The sequence below is a fragment of the Mastigoproctus giganteus genome, chromosome 2 (genome assembly GCF_048544385.1).
Source record: "Mastigoproctus giganteus isolate SK-2022 chromosome 2, ASM4854438v1, whole genome shotgun sequence".
NCBI classification, from domain to species: Eukaryota; Metazoa; Arthropoda; class Arachnida; order Uropygi; family Thelyphonidae; genus Mastigoproctus; species Mastigoproctus giganteus.
The window spans coordinates 166,629,206-166,641,227 of NC_143576.1; the positions used below are offsets into that span (position 1 = coordinate 166,629,206).

The following is a 12,022-nucleotide window of genomic DNA, read 5'->3' on the forward strand; positions in this document are numbered from 1 at the left end:
CTGCTGGAAGGTGACGTCTAGAATGTTGCAGACCATCTGCTCCCATGAAGTAGTCATTGTACCTTGTGGGGTCCTGGTGGTGACCACTTCCCTCCAGGGAGCTTATTGGCGGTGACTTTGTAGACCAACCCCCAGGGGTTGTCATTACCAGTAGTAGACACTAGTGTTTCCCAGGAGCGTTTTTTGCATTCTCTTATCTTTGCTGCGTATCTGTTGCAGGCCTCTCTGTTTTGTAGGGCTTCGACTTCATGCATAGGCCAAGAACAACATGCTCGCTGGAAAGCCTTGTTTTGAAATTGTTTCTCACCGCAGACGGGCGAAGTCCTGACACCACCAAGGGACTGCACCAGGCATTGGATTCTTTTTCCTAATTGCTTTGTCAGCAGTAATCTGGTGTAAATGTTGCTGTATCCACCGTCCCAATTTTTTTTGGGAATTGACAATTTCCCTATCTTATGTAGCAGCTAAGCCACCAATACACCTGAGAAGGAAAATGCTACATGTACCTTTCATATAACACAATAGTTAGGTTCCTATAAAATCTCGTGTAGAATGACTGTCATACAGGGTTAAGAATCAGTACAAAAAGGGAGGTTACGTTCCAAAAGATAACAAAAATACACCTTCAGAAACTTATTTTTTATTAAAAATAGTAATATCCAAATACTAGTGCTTTTGCTGTTGAGCACCTTGTCTTCCAATGTCCTGTCTGATCATTTAAGACTTTCAACTTCTTACAAATGTATTCAATTGCTCTGAACTGCCAAGATTAGTTAACTGTCCTGAGCATTATCTACCTTCTCCACCTATGCAGAGAAAAGGTTTAAACGGAGGAAAAGAATTCTTACTCCTGAGGTTCAGTAAAATACCAATGTTAATTGATAGTAAAAGACGGTCGTCTGTCAGTTGGTTGGAAAGACTTTACTGAGTTTTTTGAATTTTAGATGGAAGGGTTTACAGCCCTTTCTACTGTTTTGGAAACCAGAAATTGTAACTATTATTTTGAAGTATAAATCTTTGTAACGCTCAGCTGGTTTTTGGGACTGATCACTTTGGCTTGTTTGTAGACGATTTCCGTTTCTGGATTCTCTTACCTGATGTACTGATCAGTCTGCTGGATTCCAAAGCCCAGTGTTTATTTTTTATCATTATCATTGTATATAGTTGCTTTAAATTGTACACAATGTATACTGTTACCTTTTAGCGGTGGATAGCGGAAATTCCAGAGCCTGCAAAAATTTAATAAAATACTTTTAAATACTTGTTTGCCGGCACTTGGCATCCTTGCAGGCATGAGTCATATAAAACATGAAGGTTCACTACCGCACATCCCTAGCCATGTGGATGCGTGCCAGGGTCAACCACCAGATAACTTGACTGGGCAACCGATGGAGTAACTCCCCCTTAGAGGGACCACAATTTGGGCTCCAGAAAAAAAAAAAAAAAAGTGAGGAAGATTGTATGTCAGTGGGAGAAGTCAGGTTTCAGGGAGGGCTACCTGACTGCTGTGAGAACTAGTCTTATCAGGCATCCTGACTTTGCGCCTTACACACTCCTACTTAAATGGTTATTGTTAATGTAAGGCCAGAATATGTACAGAGATGGACAAAATAATGGTAACACTTGTGATGAGTGTGCAAGAAAGAATGGGTCATGGAATAGGCTAATAAATCTTGAACTCTATTAACAGAAATATTGGCCCATTGTGGAGGAACATTTCAAGGTCAAGTGCTGAAATCTGCTTCTCAACTCTCCACATGAAATATGCCTACAGTGGCTCACAGACACTTAAGTCTGTGATTGTGCAGGGAATGGGAGATGCCTTCCTCATATCAAGATTGGACACATCTGGCTGTGTGAATTAGAGAATTATCTTGAAACATGGCATCGTTTGTGGGAAATGTTGGAACTATGGGTTGAACCCAATAGCTCAGAATATTAAGGTGGCAGTAATTCATCTGTTCAGGGTAATGATAAGACCTAAAGAACCAAGATATTGCTGCCAAATCCATTTTTGATTCTTCTTCATGTTTGACAGTTGGCACAGCAGTAAGGATGATGAGCTTCCTGTCATTTGCCGAATATGATCTCCCTGATGTTGGAAAAAGTGTGAATGATGATTTGTCTGAAAATACGTTTCCAATCATCAGATGTCCAGCTGTGCTCCTTACGCCATTTCATCTTCTTTCTCGCATTACCATCACTAACAAAGTACTTGGCAATAGCAGCTCTGCTTTGAAATTTATTGCCATAAATTTCAAATTTATGAGGTTCATTCAGAAATAATTGATAGAAACTGCATTGCTGAGATGCATTAAGTTCTGCAGTTATTTTTGAGGCAGTAATTTTGTTTTCAGGGTGCAATTCAAAAAAAAAAAAAAAAAAAAAAAGACTATGACAGGTGAGGGATTGTCTACATCTAATTAAATTTGTAGTTAAATTACAGCATGTTAATTAAATTTTGTTTAAAAAATATAAATCCTTGTGATTATATTTTTTGAATCGAATTGAAATTTGATTTCTTTCGTGAAAAAAACTCCCTGAATTAATGCTGCTTGATTGTGCATAAATTTGCTGTACATTTTTACAAACTATGACCTCAATATTTACATAATTATGTTATAGAATTTGTCAGAATTATCTCATCATGGATATGAAAATATCCATGATGAGAAATGCCATGTTTTCATTTCTCCATGATAATCTTAGGATATAATGTTCATGCACATATTTCAGGAGTCATAAAGGACACTTTATAACATTTGTTTGGCTTTATTTAAAAAACGGAACTTGTTGAGTCAACAGTTCAATGGAATTTAAGTGTATAAAAGAGGTCACCACGTGATCCATCACATTTCACCAAATAAAAGTCTGAATGCATATAATATGAACCTTGCACTATATTTACTTTAGGAAGATTTCTAAAGATGATCCCTGAAAGGAACGTTGAGTTGATTGACATTGTTCTTAATTATTTGTAGAAATATAACTGCCAATTTAGTTGCATATATTAATAAAGGGATTTCCAATGCACACATATTAGAGCCCAGCATACTGATTCACAAATTTATTTACAGTTCAATAACAAAAATATTTACAGAACCTCTATATTGACTTGTGCATTCATAAATCCACAATACCATAAAATGTTAAACACACACACACACACACACACACACACACACACACACACACACACACACACACACACACACACACACACACACACACACACACACACACATGTATGTATGCATATCTATTTTACAGATTTCTTTCATGCAGTTTGGCAATTCAACTTTCCTTTCAGGATAAGAGAGACATGACTGATGGTATGAAATTTCCTGTACTCTTGTGGAAGGTCACTTGAGGTGGACTTTATCAGGCTTATCATAAAAATATCACAATGAAGACTCCTGAACAATGAATGATGCTTCTGTTTTCAGTGATGGTTATTCTACTTCAGTCATGACTAGTTTCATCTTGCTCTCCAAGGATCAGATGGAAAAGACCAGACTGATCACTTTTTCATTAGCATGCTGGTGTTTACGTTTAACATCACTGCACTGATGAAATCATAACTGTGCCACTCATGGAATGTGATCTGATTTTCATGAAAAAGGCATTTTATTTTAAGTTAATTAATGAACCACCATCAAGTTTATTTGCTGAAAGCAAGTGAGAAATATAAATATGAAAAATGCAATAATGCAGTATCGGCTTGCTTCCCCCCTCTCCCCTACCCCTCCAAGTGACTAGTTTTCATTTAAATGATAGCTATACTAGTTTTTTAAATTAAAGATGCAGAAATAAATGTGACTTCACTGAAGTGTGACCGCTTTTGCATTTAAAAAAAAAAGAAAAGAAAAAGAAAACATTTAAAGCAAAATAATATCATATTTACAATTTTCAATTTACCTGAGAATTAAATGACGTACACATAAAGCAAAAATATAGCAGGAAAAAATGTCCCTACATAACTAAGCAAATTACCAGTAACTATTATATTTGCACATAAATAGATTTATGATAAAATTCAAAAGATAGGAATATTAAAATTCAGATCTTAAATTCTTATTTGTAATAAAATCACTTAAATCTGCAGCCAAATTAGGTAAACTAAAATTTCACACCTACATCAATATACAAAATTATTTTTCTATTTCAAGCCACTTAATGGCTCTCATTAATGAATGCATTTAAAATTACTCTCAGTTATTTACAATTCTACATGATATTTCTTTACATATATTAACAGACATGGTTTACAGTTCTCTTTATCCCCATGTTTATGTGATTATTAACAAAAAGAATTTAGAAAATAATGTCGCCATATACTGAAGTTGATCATGTCAAATGACATTTCATAAAATCCCACCGGCATATATAAAAGCAAAAATTATATAAAAAATTCCAATATTCAAGGCTAGCAAATCCTATTCACATTCATACAGTTTTGAAGTGTAATTCTTGAGATGTTAAAATAACCTGATTCAGGCAATTGTTTCTAATGTCCAGATAAAACTGTTCACTTCGGTAATACTAGTCAGACTGAAGGTGTATAAATTTTTTGTGTATGAAGTACCATTCTGGCTCATACTCACAAATACACAAAACTGACGGGTTTTGTATGGAACAAACAGTTTTTGTGTAAGTCTAATATTAGGTATGGTCAGGCACGAGGTTTGCCTCTCAATTCCATAGCACTGCTTCGTCCAGGATGAGCAGGGGCATAACTGTCCTCCATGTGCATTTTATTTCTTGAGCCCTGCACTGGGGCTCTCTCTCGTTTATTATAGTGACCTCTTCCCTCTCCATATCCATGAGAGGGGCCAGGAACAGATGGTGCTGGTGGAGGTGGGGCAGTTGGTCTTGGTCCAGGATAAGGTGGAGGTGGTCCTGTAGGTGGCGCTTGAGTTGGACGATTTCTCTAAAGTAAAGGAAAAATAAATAAAAATCTTGAACACATTATTAGCACATTACATAGTACACTTCCACAAGACTGATTATCCATCATTATTGTACTACTGTGGGAATACAAAAATGAGCAAAATATGAATTTCTCAATTTTCATATGCAATTTTTTAGTATAAAATTTTGCACTTGTGGGAGTGAGTAAGGGGCTTAGAGGGGAACAGCTATCCTGTGTGTTATAGACACTCAGTCTAAAAAACTGATGGCTCCAATATCCTTCTATTACAGAAGATTTAGGAGAAGTCTGGTTGGCCTGCTTCCCTAAAATCCACTCATGCACACCTTCTCGATGGTAAGCGCTGTTACGTCACTTAGGTGGCAACGAACATGTAGAGTGGTTCTCTTTAAGACGCCTGGTCAGCATTAAGAGGAAAAGACCAAACCCTCCAGCATATGACAGCATGACAAAACAAATGGCCTTCAGTCCCCAGAGGCTTTCACTCCCCCTCTTACGGCAGCAAGAGGATCAGAGTGGAAGGCAGAGGGTGCTAAGAATCTCTGGGTAGGACCAGGCTGCCATGCACAGAAACTGAACTTGGCCTGTTACAAAGTAAGATCGCTCATCGGTGAAGACAGGATATTAGAGCTGGAAAAGGAATTAGAAAATGTGAATTGGAATATCATCGGTTTGGCTGAAACAAGAAGAAGAAATGAATCACTTATAAGTTTATCAAGTGGAAAAATCTGCTGTACACCAATAGAAATAGTGAAAGGAGTGAAGGTGGAGTTGGGTTTCTGGTCAATAAAATTTTAAAAAAAAATATTTTGGAATTCAAAAGTACATCACCAAGGGTGTCAAGACTAATACTCAAGATTTCTAAGAGGTACAAGCTAAAGGTTATAATGATTTATGCACCAACATCGAGCCATGATGATGAAGAGGTTGAAGAAATGTACACCGAAATTGAGAGTCTTCTAGATGAGTAGAAAACCCACTACACTATTATTATGGGGGACTTCAATGCTAAGGTTTGAAAAACACAAACAGCGCAGAAAGGGGAACTATAGAAAATTTTGGAATTGGTGAAAGAAATGAAAGAGGCAAAAGACTTGTGGAATTTGCAGAATTTCAAGAATTGTCAGCAATGAACCCTTTTTTTTCAAGAAAAGGGTGAACAGAAAGTGGACATGGAAGAGTCCAAATGGATTAACAACTAATGAAATCGACTTCATCCTCACTAACAGAAGATATATCGTGAATGATGTTCCCATCTTGCATAAGGTATAATTGTACATCTTACCATTCTGTGATCGCTTCCAACACATATAGATGTAGGAAAGGAAAAAACTGACTCGAGTAAATAATACAAAGCTCTTTGAGATAACAGAAGAGGAGAAAAAGCAGTATGTACTGGAACTACAAGTTTGAGCTTCTGCAGACTGCTGAGGACCAAGATATCGATGAGGAATATTACAACTTTCTGAAAGTGATAAAGCCCAAGAAACCTATAGGGAAAAAGAAATCCAAAGAAGAAAAAATTAGTTAAGAAACACTTGTTATGATGAACCGAAGGCGAAAAATGAAGAGCAAGATAAACAAACACTGACACGGAGAAAATTGGAGGATACTGACTGAGTTATGCAAAGCCATTAGAAAGAGACTCAGAGAGGACATAAGAAGATTTAACACAAGAAAAATAGAACAAGCATTAAGGGAAAACAAAGGAGTTAAATCAGCAGCCATGAGCAGAAATACAGAAAGACAAATAATACTGAAACTGAAGAATAGCGATGGTGTACTTATAAACAGCAGAGAAGGCATAATTCAAATAGCAGAAGACTATTATAGAGAATTATACAAGGAGCAGGGGAATGATGCCAGCAGTGGGGAAGATGGATCGCAAATTAGCAACACATATGACATACCTAATATTCTTCCTGATGAGGTAGAACATGCATTGAAGAAAATGAAGAATCGGAAATCCCCGGGGGAAGATGAAGTTACTGTAGAGTTGTTAAAATTGGGAGGAAGAGACATAACACAAAAACTGGCAAGGCTCTTCACAAAATGCATTAGAAAAGGTGTGATGCCTAAGCAGTGGAATAATGCAATCATAGTTTTGCTGCATAAGAAAGGAGATAAATCAGAAATTGGAAATTATAGACCAATTAGCTTGTCATCCCACATCTAGAAGTTGTTCACAAGGGTCATTACTAACAGATTAGAAAGAATACTTGATGAGAATCAAACGAAAGAGCAAGCTGGCTTTAGGACGGGATTCTCACTATGGATCACCTTCAGGTAATATCACAGCTAATGGAGAAAGAAAATGAATATAAAACACCATTATGCCTGGCATTTGTGGATTATGAAAAGGCATAGATATCCCACATATTATGATTTTGAAGAAAATATATGAGAATGCTACCTCCTTTATTAGACTAGACAAAGACAGTAGGAAATTTAAAATCGAGAAAGGAGTTCGACAAGGAGACACATTATCTCCGAAGCTGTTTACTGCTGCCCTTGAGTAAGCTTTCAGAAGATTAGACTGGTCGCAGAAAGGAGTCAATGTGAATGGAGAGTACCTAAACCATTTATGATTTGCAGATGAGATTGTGGTCATAAACCACGATCCCAAAGAATTAGAGGAAACTCTTAATCAGTTATATTTTTGGACTAAAGATGAATATGGCTAAAAAAAAAGTAATGATGAACAAGTACGACACAGAAAGGGAAATAATGATTGAAGGAGTAGTAATGGAAAAGGTGGAGTCATATACTTATCTGGGACAAGTTATTAGCTGTAATAATGATAAATGGCTGGAAGTCAAGAGAAGAATAAAAAAATAAATAATAAATATAGTCACATACTGAAGAGCAATATCCCAGTTTGTCTGAAACGTAAAATAATGAAGTAATGTATACTTCCCACCATGACTTATTTAAGTGAAACTTGGGCACTCACCAAACGAATGGAAGAGAAGCTGAGAACTACACAGCGAAGAATCGAACAAATTATATTGGGAATCAGACTGTTAGATAAGAAGAGAAACACATGAATTAGACAGCAAACTCCAGTAAAGGACATTCTTATCAAAACTAAAGAACTAAAATGGTCTTGGGCAGGACACATAGCACGAAGACATGATGACAGATGGACTAAGAAAATAACAGAAGAGGAGCTAGAAGAAAACCTGGAAGACAAAGGCAGAGATGGATAAGTGAAATTCATGAGTTTGTGGGTAGTAAATGGATGGACAGTGCTCAAAACAGAAGGAACTGGAAAACTGCTGGAGAGGCCCTCATCCTGCAGTGGATTGAAAATGGCTGATGATGATAATGGGAGTGAGTTTATAGAATTTCGAAATTTTGTGAAATTGAAAAATTCCAATATAAACAGTTCACAGACTTCAACCAGATTAAAAAAAAAAAAAAATTTTTTTTCTTTTTGTCAAATTATTTTATTCAGGTATTGTTTCACTACAATACCTGAATAAACATACAAAAAATAATAGTATGGCATGAGAAGCTATTATACACAGTCAAGGTAATTTAAAACTATTGGCATTCAGTGTTATGACATCTACGATAGTTTCCCATTGATATGAATTAAAGAAAATGTGCTATGCCATTATGATTATAGATTTTTCTCTGTTTACAATAGGTCATAATGCATTTCACGGTTAAAATTTAAATTTTGTAGTAATTTTTTCATTCTAGACTAGTTATTACAGAATTTTTTGATACTTATGGATGCTCAATATTATGTGGTTGTTGTGAATAAGGATTTTTGGCACAAGGGCCTCCTGGGCTATACTGTGTATGTTCATGATTTACTGATGACTGAGTCTTTTATATTATGGCTTTCAGAGATGGTTATATAAACTTTTGCATTTTAAGTACTTAAACAGTTCTTCAAAATTTGCATTATTGCCAAGAATGTGTAATAGAGTTAAAGGTTCCTGCAAATTGGATAGAGAATGAAAACTGGCATGTAAATCAACGTTTTTTTTTACTGGCTAGATTAGTTTATTAACCAAGAACAGTTCAGTATAATTATCATATAATAATTTTCTGATATTAATTGTAATAAATACATTTTTAAAAGTTTATTTATTTAAATGGTACAATTATTAGCATATGACGAAAGAAAGCAAGCTTATGCAGCATCAGCCAAAAAAAAACCCTCCCAGTTCACCTCTCCTGTCCAGCTCAGCCTTAAATTAATTTAGGCTATCAACTTCCACAACAAAAGATGGAAGTCTGTTCCACCAATCAACTACCCACTGACTAAAGGTAAATTTCTGCACATCTATTCCACAACTCTCTTTCCTCAGTTTGAATCTGTACCGCCTCAGGTTCTTAATCTGAGCAAGAAGCATTCCATCGGCATTCAGCTTGCTCAAGCCATTCAAGGCCTTATACACCGCAATCAGATCATCTCGCAGGTGCCTACTCTCCAGAGGGTGCAATTTGCAGGACTTAAGCCTTTCTTGATAAGAGCACCCCTTTGTTCCCCTCACCAATCTTGTTGCCCTCCTTTGTACACATTCTAGCAACTCTACATCCTTCATAAAATGAAGCCTCCAGACCCAAACACAGTATTCTAGGTGTGGCCTTACTACAAAGGGTACTAGGAAAGTTTTGCAATATGACGCAACAATGAATCACAGGAAGCTGCTTGTTGAGACATGTTCATACGTGCATAGTAGCCGCCGCGCCAAGTCGATGGGCTCAGTTATTCATTAGTAGCGAGAGTGTAAAGTGCTTGCGATGGCATCGTGGTCACGAAATGAGATAAGGACAGTTTTGCGGTATAATTTCGTGCATGGTTTAACCATAGACCAGTGCTTAGAAGAAATGACTCTTGCACTAGATGATGATTGTCCACATCGTACAACGATATTCAGGTGGTATAGAGAATTCCAAAGGGGAAATTTCACTCTGGAGGATTCTGAGAGGCCGGGAAGGCCACGAACGTCAGTTACGGAGGAAAACGTTACTGCTGTGAGGAAAATGCTTGACGAAAACAGGTGAGTGACCTACCAACAGATAGAGGCTACTTTGGGCCTAAATGCACCAGCAATTCATTCGATTCTGCAAGATCATTTGCACGTGAAGAAACTTTGTTCTCTCTGGGCGCCGCATCAACTGACTGAAGAGCAGATGACACGACATGTGACTTGGTGCCGGGAGATGTTAAACAAGTTTGATAAGGGACAATCTCGGTATGTGAACAACATCGTGACAGGTGACGAGACTTGGCTGTACTATTACGATCTGCCGACCAAGGCTCAAAACAAAGTTTGGGTCTTTGATGATGACGACACACCCGTAATTGTCAGAAAATCCCGATCTGTAAAGAAGAAAATGATAGCTGTATTTTTCAAATCGAGTGGAATTGTGGAACGTGTCGTTTTGGACACGTAGAAGACAGTCACAGCTAAGTGGTATACTGAACAATGCCTGCCAAGTCATTGGATCTATGAAGAACCTGCGGCCAAAGTCAAGAATGGACACCTGGTACCCCCATCACGATAATGCTGCAGCTCACCGTGCCAAAGCCTGCACCGAATATTTGACCACGACAGGACTGAAACTTCTCGAGCACCCTCCCTACAGTCCAGACCTTGCTCCCTGCGACTTTGCACTGTTCCCGCATGTGAAAATGAAGCTAAAAGGGAGGCGGTTTTCCAGTGATGAGGACCTTCTAAGGGCTTGGGACAACGAGTGTGCTTTACTCCCTAGTGAAACTTGGCAGAACTGGTTTAAAGATTGGTTTCGGAGGATGGAGAGGTGTATTGAATGTAGAGGAAATTACTTTGAAAAAATTAAATAAACAAAGCTGTATTGCAAAACTTTCCTAGTACCCCTTGTATTGTCTTGTATAACAGGATAATCACCTCCCTGCCCCTGATAGCAAAATTCCTATATATCATTGACAAGGCTCCATGAGCTGCCCTGTCAGTCCCTCTGCACTGCTCTGCGAACTTCATATTTGACTGTACAATTACCCCCAGGTCTTTTTCACTTTCCACTTTCTTGAGTGTAGTACCACACAGTTGGTACATCTCTTCGTCTATTGCTACCCATATGCATTACTTTGAATTTGTCAATGTTAAACTTCAGTTGCCACTTTTCATTTGCCCAACTTATCTAGATCAAGTTGGAGTAACATACTGCTTTACTGTCGTTAACAACCCTGCTAACCTTTGTATTATCTGCAAACTTGGACATTAAACCTGATATACCTTCATCAATATCAATGATAAATATACAAAACAACAATGGGCCAAAAACACCGAATCCTGGGGAACTTCACTAATAACATTTGTCTACCAAGAGCAGTGTCTATTGATTACCACTCTGTCGTCTCCCACTCAACCATCACTTTATCCATTGCAGCAACTTACCCTTAATGTCATACCTCTCCAAAATATCCGCATGCAACAGTATTCTGAAATCCAATCATATGATATCAATATTATTTTTGGCATTCAGGTCTTTTGTGACCACATCACAGTATCCAATCAAATTGGTCAGGCCCTTAACAAAACCATGCTGTGTCCGAGCTATAACTGAAGTCTTGTCTAAATGATCCTGCAGTGCTTCTTTAACTAGTGCCTCCATTAATTTTCCTGGAACAGAAGTTAAACTCACAGGTCTATAATTACTTGTGTCAGCCTTTGATCCTCCTTTGTGAGTTGGGGTCACATTTGCACATCTCCAGTCTGTGGGTACCTCCCCTGAGGTCAAGAAAGCTCTCATAATTATGGCTAAGGGTTTGCTTACTTCCTTTGCTGCCCCCTTTAATATAACTGGATAGATCCTGTCCACCCCAGGTTCCTTCCTTTTGTTTAACTTCAACAATTTCTCCTCCACTTTGCTCTCAGTTATTACAAAATCACTTCGCTCCCTGTTAGTTTGATAAACTTCTGGCATTCCCCTCATTGAATAACACCTCATGTGTGAATGTAAATGCAAAAGGCTCATTCAGTTTATCAGCTACCAGAGCATGATCATCAATAGTCAACCTATCTATGTTAAGTGGTCCAATCGATTCATCCTTATCCTTCTAGTTTACATAAGTAAAGAACTCTTTGC

At 37.6% G+C, this 12,022-nt stretch overlaps 1 protein-coding gene across 2 annotated transcripts in view; it reads right to left on the reverse strand.

The window, feature by feature from the left end:
* Positions 1-4,368: 4,368 nt before the first annotated feature.
* kuz (zinc-dependent metalloprotease kuz) overlaps positions 4,369-12,022 on the reverse strand; it is a 265,140-nt gene continuing 257,486 nt past the window's right edge. For both annotated transcript variants that reach the window (XM_090389623.1, XM_090389622.1), the window contains one exon: positions 4,369-4,930. In XM_090389623.1, the coding sequence (XP_090245749.1) occupies positions 4,673-4,930 (258 nt within the window). In that variant the 3' untranslated portion in view covers positions 4,369-4,672. The remainder of the gene's footprint in view (positions 4,931-12,022) is intronic.